Here is a 24,571-nt window from a genome sequence, read left to right on the forward strand (position 1 = left end):
TATGATGAAATCTGGTGGAAAGAGTAATCTCATTGTCCCAACTACCGTATCGACTCAGCAAATCCATCCAAGCCGGTGGGGCCTGGCACCCCTGCTCAATGCACGTTCTATTCCTCATATAGTTAGAGTGTAAATACGAACACAACGTCAGCTCATCTTCCCCTCTTCCTCATTTCCGGCAGACTTCTCGCGTCGCGGCCGTCAAGATGCCCCAGTTGAAGCCATCGCCGTTATGTGGCAGGAAGGGGAGCCCTTCTTCTGGGCTGAGGAGGATATTGACGACGAAGAACTACTTCATAACTAAGGTATAACTATAATATATTCTTCAGGCTCTTTCTCCTCTGAAATTAGGTCCTCGGCAGTAGACCCCTGTGTATATCTCTTCATTAGTCGTTTTATAATATTATCCTTATTCCCACCCACTAAAAGCCCAAGCCCCTTTGCCATCGTCTTTAGTTGTTCCTTCTTCAACTGCATGAGGCCAATATAGAGATCTTTAGGCGTATTATCCTCGTCCCCAGCTAACATAAGCTCTTCAAAGTCTATGAGGCTATTCATAACTTCTTCTGGCTTAATGATAGTCTCAGTAGCAGTCTCCTAGCCCGTGAAGTCGATCTCGTCGATATCCTTGATGTATATAAGGTGATCCTGACTTCCGTCTGGCCTCATACTAATACCGCAGCTTAGGAATAACTTCGCAATTATATTAGGATATTTAGCAAGTCGTTAGATAGCCCGTAAGACGACCTAGGTCGTCATAATCCTCTTATCCTTCATAGACCACTCTATCTTCCCTTTTTCCTCTTTATTTATTATATACTTAAGCGTTTCTTCTCGTAGTAGGTCTTTTAATAGCCTATTAATAGACATATTAAGGGGTTGAAGATGACCTGTGCAGCCCCCAGGGATAAGGGCCCTCGTCACCTTCTATTGCTATAGCTAGTCCATAACCCTATTAGTCTTATAAAAAGTGGCGATATCTATTATAAAAAGGAAGTCTTATGTTTTCGCCTATATAGCTAGTAATTTATTAGTAATCTAATTAAAAAAAAGATCTTTGTTATTATAAGCCATCTCGTTATACGCGATAGTTACATCTAGTGCATAGAAATAACCCTTATCGGCGTGAATCCTTCCTTTTGGACCTGCCGTGCCGTGGAAGATGATTTTTAGCTTTAATCGCATAGACCTATCGGCGAAGATATATAGCATAAGGGTGGCCTACCTCTTATTCTACCCGCTGCGGTTAGTCTTACTGGCTATGGTTTTTGCCCCGTGTAATTCCTATGTGCTTCTATTGAGGTATTTAAAAGGAATAAGCGTCTCATCGATATTTAAAATATATTTCTTCTCAAAGCGACGAATTAGTAAGTTAAGGATATAATTTATATGTATTTTGGATAGCTAGTGCTTTAGTAATCGCAGAGTGTTGCTATTATTGGATACCTGATGAATAAAGCGAAGGAAGCTATTCGTGACTTCCTTATATTCCTTAGGTCGGCGAGTCGCTTCCTTTATAACCCGCCTCTTAATAATGCCTCGCCGCTATTTAAATCTAAGCCACTAGCTATTTAAGAATATAAATACCCTCTCTAATTGAGGGTTAAGATATAATTTAGTCCATAAGGCTTGAGCTTATCTTCTAAACCACCCGGTGGTCACGATTTATTTCCTCTTATGGGCTTTGAGAAAACGCTTAAATAATGCGTCCTTAAGGGCCGGCTAATAAGGGGAATACCTTTGTTTTATGATATTAATGGCGTTATTACCTTTACGGCTCTATTCGCTTATTATAGGCCAGGGAATTATGAAATAGATAGATGCCTCCTGATGGGTCGGTCTATGGTATCTAGCCACTAATTTCTAATGATCTAGATTATATATCTTATGATAATATAGCCAAAGAAGAACGTTAAGCTTTTTGCGAGGTAAATATATATTTTTACGCCGTGAGACTAGCTTAGGGGGGGTATAGGTCCGCTGTGATAATGGTTTTCGCTTTGGGCCTGATTTCTTAGGCGTAATATTGGTAGACCTCTCAATAAGGGGCATTTTGATGATATTGGCGGCCTGTGATAGCTTCAAATTGGAAAAAACAGGTGATCAATTAGAAAATACCTCATCTGTCTGAACACCCTGACTTGATATTGCGGGGAAGAGCCTCTTAAGTTCGCTAGCCTATACAAGTTAGCTGTGGTGGAGAACAGCCCCTTCGCAAGGGTGCTAGGCCCCACCGGCTTGGATGGATTTGCTGAGTCGATACGGTAGGTCTACGCTATGCCGGTAATCTAAGCTTCCCCAACACTCTATCAGACCTCGCAGCCGTCGCCGGCCTCTCCAACGGCCTCATCTCCACATCAACCTTTACAAAGATCTTATGGCTTGATGAATTTTCATCCAGTTGCTCCCAATCTCGATCCGCAACTATACTTGATATGACGCTGTTGTGCATATGCTGACGTCCGGCTAAAGCCCTGGTGTTGGTCATCATCGATGCCCTTCTTGTGTCATTGTATGGTGTTACTTGAGCTGGCGAGTTTCCATGCGTAGTATCAAATGTGACCCAGTTCTTTACTAGTTGTCGTAATGAGGGTAGTGAGCCGGCGATGATTCCGGTTCCTAATTCAAAGACGGACCAGAGGACAATATTTCCGACGTTATCTTATAAAAAGTCAATCTCAACAAAGCCAGCCGTGAAGAAAACCACGCATAAATGAACATACGTAGGTAGTTCTCAGGCTGAGCATAAAAGGCAATATACGGCAGTCGTACTATCGTAGCAATAGACGCCCTGTCAGAGTCAGCATCAGCAACCCAAACCCGGGGAACAGAAATCATTCTTACAAAACACCGAGACCAAGAATGATGCTGATGGATATCTTGGTCGCCCTCTTCATCTGAGTCTTGTACAACATGAACCCGGGCAATATCGCACACACCCAGTCAGTAAGCACCGCAGCGGCGGACACAAGATAACTCAAACTCGTAATGACAATAGGCGGCGAGCATTGTCCCGCATTCTTATCCCAGTTTGCTGAGATGGGGCGACACATGGTAAGAAGCCCGATGATGACGATGAGGGTTGAGATGACAGAGGCTACGAGTGTCACCCAGACGATGATGCGGTGCGTCTTTTCAATGGCGATTCGAAGAAGGGTGACGCAGATGGAGCCTTTGATAAAGATCAAAGAGGAACAGTAGAAAGTTTGAGACAGCCAGATGTACTGTCAACCCAAGGTCAGCTGGTTCCCTGTTCATATTGAGAGCACTTACCATCCGGCCATCTCGTTGCATATTGTCGTTTAGTCGCTCATCCGGGGCGCCAATACCGGCATACGTTCCTTTCGATACCACACCCACAACGCAGATGAAGAGTATCTGCCAGCCTAGTGTCAGCCCTGATGTTGAACCAATAAGCCCTCTCCAGAATTACTTACCCAGCCAGTCAGCATGAGCCCGTCGTCCATCCCAAAAATGCCTTGCCTGATTCTAATGACGGATCTCGCAACCACCACCATTGCAGAAGGAGGCGTGTAGAACAGAGCGACTGTAAGGAGGACAAGTCCCAGTCCCTCAGGTGTAATCGTTGTCGCATCAGGATCGACTGCCATGGCGGCTTAGGTCAGTCACAGAGCAATCATGAAACAAGCATCCGTTCAAATTGAAAACAACGCAGTTTCCCCTCAAGTATGGAACCAACTCCCGTTATCAACATTGCCACTTCATCTCCATGCACACCTCTTCCCAGACTAGTCACCGCCCTCGAGTCTCTTCCCCGCGTTAAATCATCGCCTAGTCTCCCTCTAGTTCAGCCCCAAGCCTGCACGAGACAGTAAATCGCTTCTAACTTGAGCTACTGGGGAGGAACCTGCCGGACGCTAGCGTCACCCGACCGGAAACGCCAGCCGAGGAGAACCACGGCAGCGCCCGACGCCCATCGCGTTCGAGCCTTGGCGAGGCTTCAGACCAGTAGCTATTCTGAAACGGGACTTGGTAAGAAGCGAACTGTCGTGGTTCAAGGGAGCCCGGGAGGGATCAGCACTAGGTAGAAGCAGGAACACGATCCAGCTGCTTGGTGAACGGACATGCAGCATCCTGACATGTTGACTCGCACGATTAGCTTGCAATCCAACAAACTCTCGAGGTCCAAGTTACGTAGGCACTTTTGTGACATCTCCGAACATCGTCAGCCAACAATCCAGAACCCCGTTTCCAGCCTCGGGAGCGACAGTCCGCGCGCCGGTACCGCGGAGCGTTATGTTTGCCAAGGCTGCAGGCTGTTCCGAAGGAGGTCAAGGAGAAAGCTTATTCATATGAGCAAAGGGAATAACGAGAGGGTGAAGCTGCTAGGATTTGAGCGTCAAGCATGTCAGTGGTGAATATTCATGTTTCTCTGAGATGGCGTTGAGACATGCCCACCGCTCAGCCAACAGCCACTGAAGAGAAGTGATCCAGATCATTTTTGATTATTTGAGAAAGGATAAGAACCCATTGTTCAGCTTTTTGTTCTCTCCCCAGTAAAAAGCCCCAAGTTTTGCGATTAAAGGATTCGAGTCATTTCAATATTATCACCCACAAACGATAGCGCCATCAACCTCTCCACGCCAACAAGACAAGAACGGGAAAGCTGGCGGGCATTTCCGCACCAGTAAAGCCGTCGGGTAGATTTTATCAGATGGCGATCGTCGCAAACAGACAGTGTTTTGTGGTTTTTGGCTCATCGCACCGTCTGCGGTAGCCGCTCGACCCCATTCTTTGTATTCATTCTTCATTCATTGTTTGCTGTCTTTCTCTTTATGTCAGAGTCTCATATTCTCGAAATGTCACGCTGATGCGAGTCCGAAAGGTCCGGGCCGTTCTGCTCAACCTGTGACGCAGGCACAGTGAATGACTCCAGTCACATGTTCCCTCACGAGACGCGCCTCACAAACACAGAGCAGAATAAATCGCTACGAACAGGTATTCACATCAATAAAACTGAATATACCATCAAAGAAAACATGATTGAATCAGTAGCCCATCAAAATAGACATTTTACAACCTCGCTCACGAATGTGGCGACGTCCATGCCCTGGCACAGCCTCCGTTGCGTCATCACCACTTTCTCCATCAGGAAATCCCCAGCTCTCCCCCATCCAAACCTCACCTCATAAAACCCACGGCTTCTCTCTCCGAAAATGGCCCTGCCCAACAGCCAGCCAGATCTAGAACTAAACCCCCTCGGCGAAGATACAGAGGAAGAGGAGGACGATCTCTCGGACCCGGACCTTCCGCTAATCATGCCCGACGCTGCAGCTGCAGCCCCCGCCCCGAAGCCGCGGTGGCTCGACCCCCGGCCGTCCCGTTGGTGGTCCCGCTGGACGTCTTCGCCCGTCGTCCAGCGTCTGTGGGAGAAGACCAAGGACATCGTGCGCCCTCGCTTTACCTGGCGTTACGTTCTCTGTTCCGTTGTTGGCGTTTACGTGCTGTACTGCTTCGTCACATGGCAACCCTTCTTCTCTTCGGCTCTGCCGGCATACTCGGGTCCGCATCACGTCGGCGCCATCGACCTCGAGATACCGCTTGATAAGCCCAAGCGCATCTCAGAGACCGTACTCAAAGGATCCAGGGAACCAGCCTTCGAGTTGGAAAGCGTCCTCTTCACCCTGTACTACCCGGCCGTCAAGGGCGCGCGATCCAAGCAGTCCCTCCACCCATGGGTCCCTCGTCCGCTGAGCCTCACGGCACAAGGATATGCCCGAGCCGCGGGCGTCGACAACTTTATCATGCGACCCATCTTTACGTTTGCCCTCTGGCTGCTCGTCGGAGGCATCAGGATCCCCGCGAGGGTCGACGTGCCCATACTCGGCTCCAACATCGAGGGCACCGATGCCGACGGCGAAAAGTTTCCCGTCATGATCTTCTCCCACGGCAGCGTCAGCTCGCGGACTGACTACACCCACTATCTTGGTGAGCTCGCGAGCCGTGGTCACATCGTCGCTGCGCTTGAGCACCGCGATGGCAGCTGTCCCGGGTCTCTCGTCAAGGTCAAGGACAAGAAGCAAAGAGAGGTCATTCTCTACAGAGAGCGCGATCTGATATCCGACCCTCCCATGAACGACACCGTTCTCAAGCATGAGCAGCTTGCATTTCGCACCCAAGAGATCCTCGAGACCATCCGCATCCTCCAGTTCGTCAACGCCGGCAACGGCTGGGAAGTCTTCAAGTCCAACTCCCGCGAAGAAGGCCACGCCCTAGCAGCATGGGCAGAGCGCCTGGATTTCCATCACCTCACCATAAACGGCCACTCTTACGGCGCAACAGGCGCTCTTCAAGCTCTCAAGACGGCAAATACCACCGTCGCCAACCCAGCCATCGGCGGCATCGCCCTCGACCCAGGCAAGTCCAGCGGCCAGCTCAACACCGAAGTCCCAGTGCCACTCCTCGTCGTCCACTCCAATTCATGGTCCAAAACGCACAGTATCTTCTTCGGACGCCCACACTTTGATACCGTTCTCGACCTCGTCCGTGGCGTTCGCGACAAGGTTGGCACTGCGTGGTTCTTCACCAGCATGGGGACAGCACATCCCAGCGTAACTGATGCACCGCTTCTGCAACCGCTTCTCCTGAACTTTGCCACACGAGCGACAGCAGATGTGCGCAAGGCTTTAGGAGAGTACGTCAAGGTGACAATAGACTTTCTCGACTATACAAAGACAGGTGAGAGGAAGGGGATTCTGAAAGAAGACGTGACGCATGAGCAATATGGCAAGTGGGTGAGTGATGAGAGAAGGAAGAGCTTCTCTAAGGACCTAGCAGAGTATTGGGAGGTCCACGTATGTCCAAAACCTCAAGAATAGTTCATAATCAAGTCGGTTCTCATTACTTCGAATCATCCGTGCCCTAAGTATATATGTACAGTGCCATTGCCTTGCCTTGCCTTGCCTCTGAGTATCGACTGCTTAATCCTCCATCATATTACAAGAATGCAGCTGGTGAGTTATCAAGTCCATCGTCCTTTGGGAGTAGAATCTCGGGTGGGGATCCAACTTCAGCTCCCTCTCTGACATGACCCAACGGGGGAAGAACACCAGTGTTCTGCCCGTAAGTATCGGCTTTTGTAGGTGTCGAGGGACCTTCAAGCTTCGAGGCCTTGGAACTAAGCCATGTCTTCCATTCGACTGAGCTTGCTGTGGATGCATCGCGCTGGTGTGGGACCAGTCGGCAAGAGGGAAGTCCGCCGACTATGCGTGTTGCAGCTCCCTCGACAGGGCCTGAAGTTCCTTGTCTGGTAATGCTTGGTCTCGCATCCTCCGTCGCACATGAGTACACACTTTCAGCGTCACCCAACTGTGTATCCTGATCTGATCCTGTGCTGGTTTCTCCAAGCCTCTTCATGAGGGCTGAATATACGCGTTCGCTGTCGATTTCGGCACCAGACCAGGTTTCTTGGCTTCCAGCCCCATGCCCTTCGAGTCCGGTTGAGCCCAGAGAGGAAGAAGAGATGTGTGCACCATTCTCCTTGATGACAGATAGGCGTTGCCGCTCCCACTCGCCAAGCATCCCCATGCTGGAGACCGTGCTTGTAACTGAGTTTGTCCAGCTAGTGACACGAGACCTGTCGTCGGAAACATGTTGCTCGCCGCTTTCGATGCTCTCAACGCTCCCTTTTCTGGATCTGAGCTGCTGATTCGAGGGTATATCATGCAGCGAAGGGATATGCGAAGAGATACGAAACATGGAGGCTTCCCCGGTTCCCTCATCGTTGCTGGCGTGAAGGCAGGTGTCTCCGTCCGAATCGTTACCATCAGTGCCCTGGCCCCTTTCGTGCTTCTCTGGTCCAGCAGCACTCTCCCCTCTGGCGAATAGCCCCTTCAACTTCGATCGTAAGCTGTTTGAAACCTTTCGGGTTGCCTTTCGAAGCCCAGATTGCGTGGATACGGAAGTGCCGTTGGCGGAGAATGCAGAGGACAGCACGGTGCTGCTGTTGCTGCTATTTCGAAGAGACTTTCGGAGCCCAGTAGATCCTTCGCTGCGTCTGTTTCTCGATGGAACCGAAGCGGATGGCTGAGCCTGAAGCCTTTCCTGCTCCTCCATCTGCTCGCGATACATTTCCCTCGCAAGTCGCACGACAACATCGTTCTCGGCGCGGCTGTTTGGTCTTGAGGCTGCCATACCCTGGTGGCTCTTCAGAAAGCTCATGGACGCCGAGGCTCTGAGTCCCGTTGCATCGGATGTCGCGTTTTTCGGAGGTTCGTTCTCATTGTTTGGGGCCTTGTAGAGCGAGTGAGTGGGCGGCAGGTGGTCCTTTGCAGGCATGGAGTAGCTGGAAGCGTTCGCTGTTGTTGCCCGGGAAGACGTAAGCATCGATCGCGTCTTTCGGAGTTCTCTGAAGGAAAAGGGCATCGAAGAGGCATCTTCTTCGGGGCTGTAGCATGCGTCGTGTGACTGCGGAGACTCGAGATAACGTCGTGTAAGGGAGTAGTGGGCGGGCCGGTCTGCGTGAAAAGACATGGTCGACGATGGCCTGGTGCTTGTGCCAAACACATTGATCCGTGAGGTCGCTTTCGTAGGAGAATCTCGGCCTTCGCTTGCCCTCAGGGCCAAGTTTCTTCGTGGTCGAGAGGCAGGCCCAGCGAAACGAATGCTCGTTGCAGTGCCCTGACGGTTGATGACACTGGTGCTCCGCTCCAGGCTCTGCCTGGCCATACTGGCAGCGCCATTGCTGCTGTCGGGTAAAAGGCTCGCAGGGTCCCGAAGAGCAACTATCATCTCACTGCTGGGCCGTTCTTGAGCCCGGTGGTAGGACAACAGGGCGGCGATGTTGGCGTCTCGCTCGGCGGCGGCGGGATCGATCAATTCGAGAGCATGGATGGAGTTCTGCACCATGGAACTGTTAGACTCGCTGCGACTCAGTGGGCGACGGCTCCTGTTTCGAGAGCTATTGAGGCGAAACATCTCCGGTGTTTGGAGATGGAGAGTTTGGAGATGGTGATTCACGGGAGGAGAGGTGCTTAAGTAGGCAGGCAGGAAGAGGAAGAAGTGCAAACGGAAGGTACTTACCGGCAGCAAAACTTGAGGTGGCAGGCCCCCTCTGGTCATCACTCCAGAGGGGCGGCTAAGCAAAGAGTCAGCACAAATGAGGTTTAAACATGAGACTAACATGAGGACATGTGCAGAGGGGGAAGAACTTACCAGGGACGGCGGCGTAACGATAGGATAAGTATATTGAGGCTCGACTGGGACTTGGAGCAGTCAGTCAGTGAATCACTTCCAAAGCAGTCAGTGAATCACTTACAGTCAGAGCCTCGCCCAGGCGCGGAGCCGGACCTGCTCACGGATGAGCAGCTGGACGGCCTCCCGGCACATGCCCTCATGCTCGAGGGCCCGGCCGTACTCCGCCATGGCGGCGGTCTCGCCCGGGGTGCCCCGGGCCCGGGTAGCGGCGTCGGAGGCCGCTCGCGTCCACTGGCCGGCGAGCCAGAACTGGTGCACGGCCTCGCGAATGAGGCGGCTCCATCGGTCGTCCAGCCACGCGAAGACTGGATGGGGGAGCCCGGGGGTGGGCGGCGTCATGGGGGGAGGGGGCGGGCATCGGGGGGGGGGGGGTGGCGGCGGCGGCGGTGGTTGTTGCTGTTGTTGCTGCTGCTGGAGCTGGAGCTGGAGCGGGAGCGGGAGCGGGAGCGGCGGCGGCGGCGGTGGTGATGGTGATGGTGATGGGATCAAGTTTCAACTCGGCCAAAGAATGGACTTTTATTTATGGGAATCTCCTCCCATGTTCCTGCGTCACAATGTTTCTAGACGTTTGGGAAGCAACTCCATGAACGAGAAGAAGTCGCTACCACATGACACTGCACTACAGACAGGAAGGAAGTGAGACACATTAATGATCTTAGTGTATCAAGTATGATCCCTGAAAGTCTTCAGCTATTTATGAATTATCTCCAGCTTGGGCCATAGCTTTGTGCCTCTCTCCTGATCTGCCGCAACGATACAGGATGAAGAACATCCGAAACGAGCCCCAAGTGGTGAATAGCATCGCCATGAGACCGTATGAGTTCACGGTCAATTCGCTTGGGGTCACTCGCCATCAATCCTTTCCCTCCACGCAATTCGGAAAGTCGGTTCCATGCTTCCATAACAGCAGGAGGTAGTGGCAGTTCCCATGTACCAGTACGAAAGATCTTGAAGGCGCCGTCATGATTTCTACTAAAACGAAACAGGCACGCCTCTCCTCGCCTGCCATACCACAGCTCCATCGCCTCCAAGCTGGGAAAGCGACAGGCAGCAAATGCTGCCATCATCAGAAGCTGTTGAACTTTCGACGCGGGCGTCTGTGATTGGAGGAGTATCGAAGTCATGGAGAAGTGGGTGAGATTTCGCCATGCTCCGTCACGTCGACGGTGACGGAGCGCCTCAAAGAAGTCGCACGCGTCGACTATGAAGGACACACACAGGCTCTGCTGGTTCTGCAATGCTGCCAGGCTGGCCCCAAGAGCTCGGTTAGGAGTTCTGACAAACTCTGCACCGACAAAGCTCGGTCCAGCGAACATGGAGTCTATATCCTCATCAAAGTCCTCGAAGAAAGCGAGCCGTTTGACGTGCTTGGGTAGATAGAGCCGCCCAAGCTTGAGGAAGCCTAAGTTCGTGTCAGCAATTGGTACTCTCCAGTGTGCGTAAGTGTGTACTGCGTTAAATACCTTGATCCCAAGCATCTTGTTGCCATCGAAAATCCGTTCGCCAGAATTCCAGGCTAATGGCTTCTAGCCCAGGGAGACAATTCATGAGATGCCGCAACGTCGAGTATCCAAACCTACGGCGCGTTTGCCGACGAACAAGGAGATGTTTGACAACCGGTGCAGGCCAGTAAAACCCCGGTGGGATAATGTTGAGAGTCCCAAAAACACCACCAAAGACCTCTGTCACAGCCCATGCTGTTGGCTGGAAGTTGCGCCGTCCGCCGACCCAGCCGTGATTCGGATCGTCAATGGTGCAGACATCGGCTTCTTTGCCATTGTCGTCATCATCTTCGAAAGAAAAGTTCTGGAACTGGTGTTGTGAATCACTGGGAGAGTGAACACTGAGTTCCAAGGTCAACCCGCTATTTGGGTGCGATGGGTTACGTCCCTTCCAACTGTGGAGGACGCTAAACAGTTTACGGAGGGCTTCTTGGAAGATGGGGCCGTTCCTTGTATGATCTTGGAGACCAAAATTATAACATCTTGAGCAGTCGTAGGGGAGAAGTTCGATGCGTAACCAGAGATGTCGAATCCGCTCCGTGCGACAGGGGCTAACCTCGCCAAGTCGGGCAAGATCTCTCTGGTGAACGATGATCTTTCGAAAGAGAATGTTTTCGAAATATTCTTGCCAGTCTCGACAGACGGCGGCGCACTTGGCAAGCTGGTCGACACGGGCTAGAAGGGACAGAATATCCAGCTGTATTTCCCGTGGAAGCCGATGCCACGGGAATGTCGAAGGTTGTCCGTTGCAGTTCATTGTGTATCTGTTGTCCATAGTCGCTACAGACGGGAAAGTGAGCGACGAAAGGAAGGGTGGCAGGATGTCATTTATAACCTCCGTCAGATTTGCCTTTATGGGTGTCAAGGTTTTATTGACTGCATGCTGTCAGGAAGTTTAAGCCATGGAAACTCTCAAGAGATTTTGTTGGCAATGTTGTGCAGGTGATAACTCTCTGTCCTTCAAGGTTCATGAAGCTTGCGCACCTGTGGCTTAAAATGAACGATATTGTTGCCAAGAGCCACCATCTTAGCAGAAAGACAACAAATAGTTAGAGGAGACTTAATGGAGCATTAATAAAAGGATCGAATAAAGAATGAGTGGGCTCTATCAAGTCTTAGATTATTTCTCTCTACTTTAGGATAATACGTTAACATATGATTCGCTGAGGACCGACAAAACATATTCATTGGCTCATGGCGTCGAGTCAACAATCAAGGCTCATGACCAAAGCTTGGTCAAGTCAACAAGGCTAAAAGAGCGGCACGAGACAGCACGCACACAGAACGAGTTGCACAGATCAACAAAAGATAATAAAGATGATACAAATAGATGTATTCATGATAATGCGAGCGAGACCTCACATAACCCGCCATCATGGACGAAACCATGTAATAAAGTGCATAAACCACAAGTCTTGAGCGCAAGCAGCTCACAAGACATCACTACCCAAAACAAAACGACCCAGCGACCGAATGCCCATCCGTATTCCCAACAAAAATGCGTAACCAAAGCACTAAATCATGATGTAAAGGTCTTACATGTTGATTTCCTTGAGGAACTGCTCAAGCTCCTCATCAACGAGGTCGTGGATCTTCTTGGAGAACTTCTCAGCCTTGGAGCCAAACTCCTTGACCTTGCCGGAGACGACACCAATCTCCTGCTCGACGGCATCCTTGATCTGCTTGGCGGGAGAAGAAGGAGAAGCCTTGTTGACCTTGTAGCTACCGGCCTCAACGATCTTCTTGTAGTCGCTGCAGCCACCACCGTTCCAGGCAAGCAGGTTGGGGGTGTCGGAAGGAATGTCGGACAGAGCGTTCTCGGTGGCAATGGAGATGAGGTTCTCCTTGAGCTTCTTGGGGGTGATGGAGGCCATGGCGTACTCAGAGTCCTCAGCGGGCTGGAGGGACAGGTAGTAGGCGAGGAGACCAGCAATGTGGGGAGAGGCCATGGAGGTACCAGAGATGGTGTTGATGGCGTACTTGGAGCCAATCCAAGTGGACTGGATGTTCAGGCCGGGGGCGAAGATGTCAGTGCACTTGCCGTAGTTGGAGAAGTAAGCACGGCTGTCATCAAGAGCAGAGGCACCGACAGTGACGGGCTCAGTAGCAGCGGCGGGAGAGTAGTTGCAAGCATCGGCGTTGTCGTTGCCAGCAGCGACGGCAAAGTGAACACCAGTGCGGACAGCGGCGTTGACAGCGGCATCGAGAGCCTGGGTCTTGCCACCACCAAGAGACATGTTGGCGACGGAGCCCTTGAAGCCCTTGCGCTTACCGTCCTTGGCCTTCTGCTGCTGCTCGAGATGGCTGGTAGCAGCGAACTCGACACCCTTGACGACATCGGACATGGAGCCAGAGCCGTTGGATCGGAGAACCTTGACGGCGTAGACATTGGCCTTCTTGGCAACACCGTACTTCTTACCGGCGACGGTACCGGAGCAGTGAGTGCCGTGACCGTTGCCATCCTCATCGGCATCGCCGGCAGGGACAGTCTTGCCCCAGTGGGCGCGACCCTCAAAGTCGACGTGGTCGATGTTGGTGCCGGTGTCGACGATGTAGGCATCGACACCCTCGCCACCATCGGCGGAGTAGAGGTACTTGTTGAAGGTACCAAAGTTGAGAGTATCACGATGAGAGATACGGGCAAGACCCCAAGGAGCCTGCCTCTCGGTCTTGCCGTCGTCGCACTGGAGCTCAGTGACGGCGTCCTTGTTCTGGACGGGGATCATGGTGTGGACGAGGGTGTCTCGCTCGATGAACTCGATCTGAGTGGGCTGTTAGCTTGATGTCTGTTGAGGGATATAGTGGGCCATCAACTTACGTCGGGGTGATTCCGGACCTGCTCAATGACGGACTCGTCAAAGTGGCCGGCGTAGCCCTTGAAGCCCTTGCCAATGTTGAAGGTGTGCTTCAGACCAGCAAAGGTCTTGTCTGTGAAGGGAGTGGAACGCTTTCGCAGCTCAAGGCGCTCCTGCTCGCCATGGCTGTGGATGTTCTGGATCCAGGTGTGATGATCAGACGCAGCGGTCTCATCAACGTGGTCCTTGAACTTGATGATGTACGAGTCCGGAATGGTCTCGGCCTCGATGGAGCTGAGGATGGGAGCGGCCCTGTCATGAATGGTACCGACGCTGAAAGAGGCAGCGTTGGCGACAGCCGCCAGGGAGAGAGTGAGGGCGGTTCTCATGATGACGAAACCGCAAGAGACAAGGCGGCTAAAGCTGAAGTTGGTCTGCGCGCAACGCAAGGACGAGACGAGAAAGGGAAAAAACGAGCCGATGTCCTGACCCTCTGTAGTGATGGATCAGGTAGAACCGGTGCAGCAAAGGTTGGGAAGGAGATGGGATACGGATGAGGATGATGAAGGAAGAAGAAGCGATGGCGAGCAGCACCTGGGGTAGATAAGCACCACCAGCGTGCGACAGCTCCGGTGTTGCCTCAGCGGGCCTGGGGCGGCCGAGGAGGGTGTGACGCATCAGTCGCTAGGGTGGTTGATATCAGCGGTGGCTGAGCGCCTGATACGGTTTAGCTTCAGTTCTGCCGGCCAATGCGGTTGCTCAGTCGTCGCTGGGGCAATGCGATAACGGCACCTGCTGGAGCCAAGGTACTTGTGAGCTCCCATGACAGTCCGTGCAGAGAGTTGAAGCTTGCACGGAGCGTAAGATGGCCGAGCCGAGTCGCGACTCAGGCACTTTGGAGAGTTGCGCATGTTGCGCATGCAAGGCAAGATGCTATCGGTTGCAGTGAAAGAAAGATCCAGGACAGCAGCAAACATCTGCTCAACCCTCGGCCAAAGAGTCACGGCTTCCGCTTGCGAGACTGATTGTCTCATCTCCACGGACATCCAGTCCGTGTTTGTCAGCCTTGGAATCAAGCCATCCTGGATGGGTACAGTATTCGTCTTCGGCACAAGGGGACCGAGCTAACAGAGCCGAGACAGCACGGCCGATACAGTGCATCATGGCTACGAGTCGCCGCATTCACTGTGCTGTGGCCTGCACCCCCAAGGTATCCTGCTCGCGCCCCACCTCGGGAAGGCAAGCTTCAACAAGGTAAGGTACCTTCCAGTTTGCGCACTGCGCTGCCAGAACCAAGTGTTCCTCCAAGCAGAATGCGGGGAGCGCCCTGGCTCCGATTGGCCCCCACTGGCTTAATCCGCCTGATCCATCGAGTCAGACGACGTCCCTGGCACGTGCCTCATGTTGCAAGCCTGTGTCTCAAGCGCCGCCATCCCAAGCCAAGCAGCGCCTCAGACCCCGGCCGGTCTCGTCCATCCCAGTCCGTTCCCGGGGTTAAGGGCGTTTTTGCCTCGAAGATACGATTCCTTGGAAAGACAATCCGAGGCCGAAAAGACGTCATGATTCAGTATTGTCTTTGTTTTTCCGCATCAAAGCCTCCGAGCCCGGTGGACAGGTGCAGGGCACTTGCTGTGCTCGTGCTGTGCCTGGCAGCTGAGGCTGGTCTCGGCGATAGCTCCCTTAGCTCTCCACTTTGAAGCAACTCAGTAACCATGGTTATCTCGTCAGATAACGCCATCAACCAGCGCTTGTAGGTCATTCCAGGCATCGGGCCAAGCGCGAGGCTGCACTCAACCACTCTTGGTTGATACGACCTGATTTATCAGGATAGGCATTGCCCACTAGGCAGTGTCAATGGGAGATCTCGGATCGCGTAGCTGTTGATGGAAGAGCAATCCCGTGTTGAGCTCCACCATAGCTCGCTGGACCCCAACTTTGATCCGAAGCAACTCAACAACTTGGATGCTCAGAGGAGTTCGATGATGTCCATCAAGATTTATTAAGGGGAAACCACAGATTCATCTTACCATCATCACTGGTAATAGAGATTACTCTGTATCTACTCGGTATTACACCGAATGACCCGAACTCCTGGAATCCTTCGTTCGCTTCATTCTTTGACTGTCACCTACCCTGAAGAACATCGCTTCACAACGACGTCATTGAGCCGCGACGACTCCAGACAGATCAACTTGATAAATTCACATTGCATTGCAGTTGAAATAGAATCGCGACCCTTAAAACTCTCCTGGCAATAACTTTCTCTACATTCCCTCCGTCTTTGTCGTCCTCTGACGGAGGGACGGAAGCTCGGTCAGGTGTGCATGTCACCCAAGCTCCTTGAGTCGAGCTGACGCAGCTCGGACGATCCCTCCCAAATGGATGCCAGGCAGCGAAGCCTCAGGAGGGGCTAGCTTCGCCACAACACAAGCCACACCTCCAAGGCTGACCTCCGTAACGAGTTATCGAGCACAGGTAGTGCAGGCTCCAGTTGTACCAGTTGTTTCGAGACACGCTCGCTCATTGCCAGTCTCTGTGCCTGTTCTCCGACGCCTAGTGCTTCCTACCCTCCGTATCTACGAAATTTCTACTCGTCAACTCGTGGCTGTGGCGTGCGGCGATCTCCCATTCACAGCTTCATGCACCCCGCGGCCGCCCCTACAGGCCCCCAAATCTCACCTTTCGATGCCGACAGCGGATGATAACAGCCTGGACCCTTGAAGGGCTCGGGGGAGGGCGGTTTCTGGAATGAACCCGTGATTGCATTGCGACCGTTAAAATGGCCTCCATACCGAGAAGATACCGGTCTTCGACCTCGGTCTCGAACCCACCCAACACCAAGTCCTTTGAGATATTGAAGGGCCTGCTCGACGCGCTCACCCTCGACACGACACTCCACCAAGATAACGGATTCCCGGAGATTCCGCCCCTATTAAAGAAACTACGACACATCAGCCAGCACATCACCGCGACGGCCTCGTCGGTGCACCAGAACGATTTCCGCCATGCCGACGGCTTCCAGCACATCCTCAACCTACTCCGTGCCTTTTCAGGCTACTACAACCCCGATAAACGAAGCGATGCGGATATGCTTGCTCTGTTCAAGCTGCTGGGAGACTGCTTGAACGTGCTCTCAGCAACACTACGTGGGCATTCAGGCAACCGACGATTTTTCCGATACAGAGTTGAGGGAGGCGGTTGGGAAGCCCTGGAGCAGGTCATCGCCAGCATAGGCCTCGGTGGAGCAGAACCCGATGCGTGGATAAGTTGCCATGTATTTGGCAAGCTCTTATCCTTCTCCCTCGACGACGACGCTCTTGATCTCCTTTGCCAGTCTATCGCCAAATCACTTCGGCCTGATGGCGATAACCCACCCCCAAACGACGACGATAGTGTGGAAGAGCAGTGGGATCTGGTCTTGACCAAGTCTGTCGAGAATATCGCACCTGGAGTGCGTGAGGTTGTGAATGCCAAGACAATAATACAGCACCCTGAGATTCTTAGAGCAGTCGTCAGCTTTTGGACAGCCATTCCACGGATGAAGGATGGCCTTGCGAATCCGGCCTCTCTACTTGTCCTGGAGACGATTCACTGTATCATCTCCGTCTCCATTTATAACCGGGCTGCAGTGCATTCAACTGGCGCCCTCTCTCAGTTCCTCCGAGTCGCCTTCAATCCTGATTCGGCACTGAGTCCCCCTGAACGGGAAAAGGTTCTGGCCATTTGCAAGATGCTCATGTTCCTGGGTGTCAACGAACCTGCTGACACACAATTCTTACTCTCGACACCTGGTTCTGAGGCGTCCGAGTTCTGCTTGCAGATGACATCCAAGCACTCAGGGCCTCCTTTCTTCCAGTTTGATCTTTCTTTACACGGTCATTCATCCCTCGAGTTATCTAGCCTTGGCCGCTCTTTTCCGCCCCAGTCAAGTGCAGGATACACTTTTACAGCCTGGATTCGGGTAGACAGCTTTGATCCCACCGCACACACCACCATCTTTGGCGTCTTCGACTCAACGCAAGCATGCTTCTTGCTCATGTACCTTGAGAGAGATACCCACAACTTTATCCTTCAAACTTCCGTCACCTCCAATAAGCCTAGCGTGCGCTTCAAGACCGTTTCGTTTAAGGAGAAGCGATGGTACCATATCGCTATTGTTCATCGCCGACCAAAGACCATGACTGCTAGCAAAGCGTCCCTCTACGTCGATGGCGAGTTTTCAGAGCAGATTCGTTGCAACTACCCTCATATGCCACCCCTGTCCAACGGCACGAATGAGAGCTTTGCTTCTTTCAACTCGTCTCAGAACAAGACGAACCCGGTACAGGCCTTTGTTGGCACGCCTAAGGATCTTTCGAACCAAGTAGGGCCTGGCCTTGTCTTCTCACGGTGGTCGCTTGCTTCGGCTCATCTGTTTGAGGACGTCTTGAGCGACGATTTTCTAGCAGTTCACTATGGCCTCGGGCCACGATACCAAGGCAACTTTCAGGATAGCCTGGGAGGCTTTCAAACCTACGAGGCATCGGCCACTCTAGGTCTGCGCAATGAGATCGCGCATCCAGGAAAGGGCGAGCACTCAGACATCATAAGAGCTGTGCGCGATAAAGCTGGTTCACTACTCCCAGAGTCCAAGATTCTGCTGAGTATCCTGCCCTCAGCTACATTCCCAGAAAACGTGCAGTTCTATGACACTGGTCTCTTGCGATCGTTGCCAAGGAACTGCTCTCGCAACTTATTCCGAGCATCGAACCAAGAGGGCGCGCCTCTGGCTATCAACTGCGCGGTCCCAAGCCTCCCAGACTCACTGTTCCGAGTTCAGGGATTGCTATCGTTCCGAGGCAACCCCATCGTCGCCGTCCCTTCATACCTTGACGAGAACCTGTGGCGCCTGGCTGGGTTCACGCCACTGGCGCTCAAACTCTTCGAGAGGGCTTCCACAATCGAGGAGACAGTTAGGGCAGCTGAGATGCTCTTCTTCTGCATTCGCCAGAATTGGAGGAACAGTGAAGCCATCGAAAAGGACAATGGCTATGGCATCCTGGCCATGCTCATCCGTGTGAAGCTGGGGCACGGTGGCAGTATTGGTGATTCTGCCGTGACTCGACTCCAAGTCTCCAGTGAAGACCGCGACCGATTGGCATTCCAGCTTCTGAGCCTGATTCTTGATTTCGTCGGATACAACCATGCAGAGCCCATGGAGTCATTCATCATCAACCCGCTGGCTTACCGTATCCTTCTCATTGACTTAGACATCTGGCGCAAGTCAGCACCGCGTATTCAAGAGCTTTACTACAAGCAATTCGTTACGTTCGCCGTCAAGAGCAAATACCATGAGTTCAATAGTCGGAGATTGATTAGGATGAGTAAGTTGCGATGTGAAAGCGGATGTGCCAGGTCTAACAGATTCTAGGAATTGTCAAGAGACTGCTGGATGCAATGAAGGGCGAAGTGGTGTCAGATGATACCATTTCCCATTTCATGGGCGCCTTCGAGGTTCTTGTCACGTCAAACTTTAGCCAGGAGGTGATGAGGTCTTTGTCGCTCTTCATCACATACGCCTTTCACTCACCAGCTTCGTCGTTGCCACGAAGCCCGCGGCCCCTTTCGTCGATCTCCAGGTCCAGCACTCCGGCTCCTCGGCGAACGCGGACACCGACGGATGCCAGCCTGTCTGGGGCTTCGCCTTCTGGCCTCAAGTTCCTGACTAAGAAGCAGCTGGGCGTCAAGGTCTTGAGCATGTACTCACGCATACTGTGCGATAAGTCGAACACGTCTCACATCAAGAAATTTGCCCGCACAGTTACGAACAAGGTGAGATGTTATGTCCTCGGATGCGTGGCTCTTCTAACGTCGGTAGTGGCTATTGTATCTGCTGGCAGAGGATGACCCAGAAGTTGTGGCCCATGGCTGCAAGATTCTGGCGCGACTGCTTGTGACCCATGGAACAAACTACACGTCGAAATTCGCCGGCAAGTCTGGAGGCTTCACCATCATGTCAAATCGACTGAAGCGGTTCTGGGATCTGCCGACCATCTGGCCCATCTGCTTCTGCATTCTATTTGGCTACGACGTTGCCGAGATCGACTTTGACAAGAACTTTGACTTTTTCAACCTCCTGGAAACATTTGGCAAGCGCAAGGTTGTCTACCCAGAATCCTTGTCTGTCATCACAGCAATGCTACAGCATGGATTGAAGGATGTTACGAGATATCAAGACGACCATGATTCTCCAGCGACGCATGCCCCGACTCATACACTCAAGAAGTTCGCCTCTGCCAAGGAGTTGCGACCACGAGCGGACTCTATGGATCTTGCTACAGCCCTTGAAACTCGATGTATGTACGGTGCTGACCTGGGCTGAGCCCGACTGACATGTTTCTAGTAAACTTCTCGAAAGATAGCGAACGAGTGGCGAGCTACGCCGGGGTTCTCCATACAGTCATTCGCTTCCTATTGGATCTCCATGAGCGCTCAACCGAGTTTAGAGACTTTGCTCTAACCTCGGAATGGGTGAGACTGTTGCTAGCCGCACTCTATCCAATTGTTGTCAGCGCCGATGGAGTCACACCAGAGACTGAATTGAACTCGGGAGATGCTGCTCTCACTTTCGAAGGAACCGACGTCATTATTCGGCCTATCGGTGGGAGTGGTTCGCATGCTACACCCATTGTGCGAACAACAAGCGTTGATCCCATTCCGTCACCCCAGTCGACACCCCCTAAAGGCACCCCCCTCAGAAGAGCGTCGTCCTTCATCCTTCTCACAGCGCATAAATCGCCCGTTGGCCCCAGCCCAGCTCGCTTGAACCCAGCAGTGCCGCCAACGAGGTCGACGCCCAAGAAGAAGCCGAGCAGCGATATCTTGGATGGAATCATTGATCTGGTCGTCAACGTCTTCATGGATCAACTTCTCTCGCGCAAAGACTTCCCGGGCTTTGGTCTGTTCACCAAAGTGCCTCCGGGGTTCCGTGAGCACCAAGCTTACTTTGAATCCTTCATTCTGAGGAATGTGATCACCCAGCTGACAAACAACGTCCAACTGAACCAGAAAGCCATCTGCGAACCTAGGATTCTGACCAATCTGTCGAGATTTTGCCTCCACATGTCGGAAGCCATCTTTGAGGGCTGGTTCATGAATGGCGCCGAGACCATGATTGACTTTATCGGCATGCTGCTGGAATTCCTGCAGCGCCCTGATATTGCCACCCTCAAAAGCGTTCGCCTTTGCAGCCAGGCCATTACTACGGTCAGGAGCTGTCTGCTCAGGATCATCCTTCTCAGGCTATCGGACCTTGATAGCCCAGATACCACGGTGGTTGAGGCGAAGCAGTTCATGGACAAGATGGCGTACTGGCAAATGTCAATTCTCGGCTGCTTCTCCTCGGAGGATGACTTTCTCAAGCTTTTCTGGTACCAGCTTTACACAAAGCTTATCGGTGACAAGATGCCCCTCCGTGTTGCGGCAGCCAACTTTCTTCGCATCATCCTGGTTCAGAAGCCAGAAGAGTCTGCAGCCTTGATCCGCTCATGCATGTCACCGGACCAGAAACAACTCTCCAAGGACTTTCAGAAACTCACTGGAGTGGATGATGAATCTTTTGTTGAGTGGGTCGACAAACATCGGCCGTCCCTGGATGTCCTCTTCTTTGGCGGAATGTCTAAAACATGGGAAGACTTTGTTAGTGCTGAGAACGCCCGCACAGCCGAGACGGCCAAAAGCCGCATCACAAAACGTAAGGAGAAGCTTCGGTTGTGGCATGTTGAGGGCATCACCAGGGACAAGGTCTTGCTCAGCCACGACATTGGCAACAGCGCCTGGATGAAGAGCATCTACAATTCCGAGTACTTCAAGTACCACCGAATCATGCAGGATCAGCAAGACGACTTGGTGTTTTTGAGTGCAGCATACAAGAAGATGGAACGGGATCTGAGGCGACCTGGTGCCGTCTTCAGCGAAGCAACACCGCCTAAGTGGAAGCTCGACCGGACTGAAGGGCGAAACCGGATGCGACTCAGGGTTCTTCCGGATTTCGCGATGAAGTCGGATGAGTACCAGCCCAAGAGAAAGACAAGTGAAGTCATGCAGATACTGCGGCTCAACACATCAGCAAGCCCGGTGCCCTCCATCTCGGCATCTGCTGTGACACCCACGCGTTCTGGCTCATCGAGTGCTCTGGAAGGCAACAACGAACCTTCCCAATTCACGGAGGAGCCCGAGTCTACCGCAGACCAGACGGAGCAGCCCAACTCTGGCGTTGCCCCCGAAGACGACTTTGAGCTTGTGGATGATCCCAACGATCCCAACGAGGGAGATGAAGGCTTTGAAGACAAGAACCGCAAGGTTATGAGGCGACTGGAACACGGCGACCAAGTTCAGTCGGCGTACAACATTTCTCGCATCATCGGTCTTGATGCGTGTGAAGGTATCCTGATCATAGGAAAAGACGCCCTCTACATGATGGACAACGTGTTTCAGTGCGCCAACGGCGACATTGTCAACGTCTGGCAAGCCCCTCCAGAAGAGCGTGACCCGTTCTCTCAGATCGTCACAGACTCGAAGACGTCGGAGAAGCGGCAGAATGCTGGCAACAAGGAGCAAGAGTCGAGGCACTGGCGCTGGCACGACGTCATCAGCATTTCAAAACGACGCTTCCTGTTCCGAGATGTTGCGATCGAGGTGTTCTTCACGGATGGACGCAGTTATCTGTTAACCACCATCAACCCGGTTGTTCGAGATGACCTGTTTGTCAAGATGCTCAACAAAGCCCCTCACACGAGCGGTGCCAATACACTGCCGAACCCTGAGGATGCTTGGAGGTTGGAGTCGTTAAAGGTCGTTGACGAGTCTCCTCAAGGCTTCGGGTCCAAGTTTGGCACATTCTTCAACTCGACACCTTGGAACCCGATCCTCAAGAGATGGCAGAGGGGCGAGATCTCCAACTTTCATTACCTCATGATGGTCAACACCATGGCTGGTAGGACTTTCAACGATCTCACCCAGTACCCAGTCTTCCCATGGATCTTGGCAGACTACACTAGTGAGGACCTTGACCTGGAGGATCCCAACACGTTCCGTGATCTGTCTAAGCCGATGGGTGCTCAAACACCGCAACGAGTGGGTGGCTTCGTTGAAAGCTACAATGCCCTGGCCGAGATTGGAGAGATTCCTTTCCATTATGGCACTCACTACTCTTCAGCCATGATCGTCTCGTCATACCTGATTCGATTGCCACCTTTTGTCCAGTCTTATATTCTACTCCAGGGAGGCAGCTTCGATCACGCTGATCGGCTGTTCCAGTCGATTCCCGAGGCATGGAAATCGGCATCTTGCAGGAACAAGGCTGATGTGAGAGAGCTCATCCCCGAGTTCTTCTGTCTACCCGAGTTCCTGACCAATGTCAACGGATACAACTTTGGTAACCGAGAGAGCAACGGCGCCAAGGTTGACCATGTCGAACTTCCTCCCTGGGCCAAGGGTGACCCGAGAATCTTCATCGCCAAGCATCGAGAGGCATTGGAGAGTCCGTATGTAAGCGAGAATCTGCACAAGTGGATCGATCTCGTCTTTGGGTACAAGCAACGTGGAGAAGCCGCCGTGGAGAATCTCAACGTCTTTCATCACCTATCGTACCGCGGAGCAACCGACCTGGACAGTATCACGGACGCAAAGGAGAGAGCCATCCTTGCTGGTGTGATTCACAACTTTGGACAGACACCGCATCAAGTGTTCGTAAGGCCTCATCCCGCCCGGGAGCATGTACGATGTCCCATTCGACGACTCGACACAGGTGTCTTTTCTCTTGGATGCCTCTCCAACCCACTTCTTGGTATATATCTTGTTCCCTACCTTTTGAGACATAGCTGACCTCCAACAGAAAGCCATGAGCGTGTAGCCTCCCTAATCTACGCCCCAAAGCTCGACCGCTTATTGTGCGCTTCTCCTTTCCGCCTCAACTTCCCACCCTATGACAAGTTCCTGGAATGGGGATACGCCGACAACAGCATTCGCTTCTTCTTCAGCGACAACCGAAAGGTAACTCGCCACTACATCCCTGATTATGGCCGCCCCGCTAACGCACGAAAGCCGGCTGGCCTGTTTGAGAACCTCCACATCGGGCAAATCTCGTGCGCCTGCTTTGCCGACTCCAAGACCCTCATCACCGCTGGTGAGGACTGCGTCGTTTCTGTCTATGCGCTTCAGACGGCACCGGGTAAGCCTGTGGAGCTGCTGCCAAGATCAAGTCTGTTTGGACACAAGTCGCCCGTCACCACGATTGCGGTAAGCAAGGCGTTCAGTACCTTCTTGACGGTCTCTGCGGATGGACAAGCATTCCTGTGGGATCTCAACCGTCTCTCGTTTATTCGAAAGCTGCCGCTTGTGCGTCCTGTCGAGTGTGCTCGCATTAACGACATCTCTGGCGAGATCCTTCTCTGCTCTGGACCAAACGTGCTGTTGTACACCCTCAACGGTACACTCCTTCTAGAGCAGAACGTTTGCTTCGACCAAGACGACTACATCCACTCATGTGCTTTCTACGAAGGTGCTGGGAATGAGTGGCTCGACAACTACCTCGTCTTCACAGGACACAAGCGAGGCCGTGTCAATGTGTGGCGCCGCAGCATCGTCGGTAGTCGATGGACGTTAGAGCTTCTCAGAAAGCTTGATCATGTGGACTATAAAAACGACAAAGAAGCAAACACGGAAGCAGGCGTGACGTGTATTACTCCCATGCCGACGTGTGTATACACGGGCGATGATGATGGCCGAGTTGTAAGTACACCCTCTCCCCTGCGCGTCTCAAAGACTAACAACTCCTAGTATGAGTGGAACTTTATGAGTCGGGATAGATAGAGTCTGGCCCTCCCTAGTCGAACATCAGTGCGGATCAATCGCCGCAAAAGCTCATTGTAGCAAACACGACTGATGGATATCTTTGTCCTTGTTCTTCTTCCTTTTTCACATTGCTGGCGGCGTTTCCCCCGGTTTCTTGCACCCCCTCCTAGCATGTTAGACATGGAAACCTCGCGCAAGTGGGCGCATATGAATAGCGAAATTCCC

At 52.5% G+C, this 24,571-nt stretch overlaps 6 protein-coding genes across 6 annotated transcripts; 2 read left to right on the forward strand and 4 right to left on the reverse strand.

The window, feature by feature from the left end:
* Nucleotides 1-1,011: 1,011 nt before the first annotated feature.
* Nucleotides 1,012-3,611, reverse strand: NCS54_00744500 (Hypothetical protein; the record flags this gene model as incomplete). Its single annotated transcript, XM_053152873.1, has 5 exons — nucleotides 1,012-1,019; nucleotides 2,724-2,791; nucleotides 2,845-3,224; nucleotides 3,274-3,378; nucleotides 3,438-3,611. 5 exons carry the CDS (start codon nucleotides 3,609-3,611, stop codon nucleotides 1,012-1,014), a joined length of 735 nt encoding a protein of 244 aa, XP_053008848.1.
* A 1,566-nt stretch (nucleotides 3,612-5,177) lies between these two features.
* Nucleotides 5,178-6,839, forward strand: NCS54_00744600 (Putative phospholipase; the record flags this gene model as incomplete). Its single annotated transcript, XM_053152874.1, has 1 exon — nucleotides 5,178-6,839. One exon carries the CDS (start codon nucleotides 5,178-5,180, stop codon nucleotides 6,837-6,839), a length of 1,662 nt encoding a protein of 553 aa, XP_053008849.1.
* A 118-nt stretch (nucleotides 6,840-6,957) lies between these two features.
* Nucleotides 6,958-9,555, reverse strand: NCS54_00744700 (Hypothetical protein; the record flags this gene model as incomplete). The annotated part of the gene is made up of 4 exons (XM_053152875.1): nucleotides 6,958-8,859; nucleotides 9,043-9,097; nucleotides 9,143-9,224; nucleotides 9,318-9,555. The coding sequence occupies 4 exons, from the start codon at nucleotides 9,553-9,555 to the stop codon at nucleotides 6,958-6,960; spliced, it is 2,277 nt and encodes a 758-aa protein (XP_053008850.1).
* A 362-nt stretch (nucleotides 9,556-9,917) lies between these two features.
* Nucleotides 9,918-11,487, reverse strand: NCS54_00744800 (F-box domain-containing protein; the record flags this gene model as incomplete). The annotated part of the gene is made up of 2 exons (XM_053152876.1): nucleotides 10,680-11,487; nucleotides 9,918-10,618 (listed from the first exon to the last, which is right to left on the reverse strand). The coding sequence occupies exons 1-2, from the start codon at nucleotides 11,473-11,475 to the stop codon at nucleotides 9,918-9,920; spliced, it is 1,497 nt and encodes a 498-aa protein (XP_053008851.1). The 5' UTR covers nucleotides 11,476-11,487.
* Nucleotides 11,488-12,253: 766 nt separating this feature from the next.
* Nucleotides 12,254-13,902, reverse strand: NCS54_00744900 (Hypothetical protein; the record flags this gene model as incomplete). Its single annotated transcript, XM_053152877.1, has 2 exons — nucleotides 12,254-13,480; nucleotides 13,537-13,902. The coding sequence occupies 2 exons, from the start codon at nucleotides 13,900-13,902 to the stop codon at nucleotides 12,254-12,256; spliced, it is 1,593 nt and encodes a 530-aa protein (XP_053008852.1).
* Nucleotides 13,903-16,292: 2,390 nt separating this feature from the next.
* On the forward strand, nucleotides 16,293-24,364 carry NCS54_00745000 (Hypothetical protein; the record flags this gene model as incomplete). Its single annotated transcript, XM_053152878.1, has 7 exons — nucleotides 16,293-18,876; nucleotides 18,924-19,324; nucleotides 19,371-19,848; nucleotides 19,896-23,339; nucleotides 23,388-23,545; nucleotides 23,597-24,283; nucleotides 24,332-24,364. The coding sequence occupies 7 exons, from the start codon at nucleotides 16,293-16,295 to the stop codon at nucleotides 24,362-24,364; spliced, it is 7,785 nt and encodes a 2,594-aa protein (XP_053008853.1).
* Between the last annotated feature and the right edge of the window lie 207 nt (nucleotides 24,365-24,571).

Source organism: Fusarium falciforme, chromosome 5, assembly GCF_026873545.1.
Source record: "Fusarium falciforme chromosome 5, complete sequence".
Classification (NCBI taxonomy): domain Eukaryota; kingdom Fungi; phylum Ascomycota; class Sordariomycetes; order Hypocreales; family Nectriaceae; genus Fusarium; species Fusarium falciforme.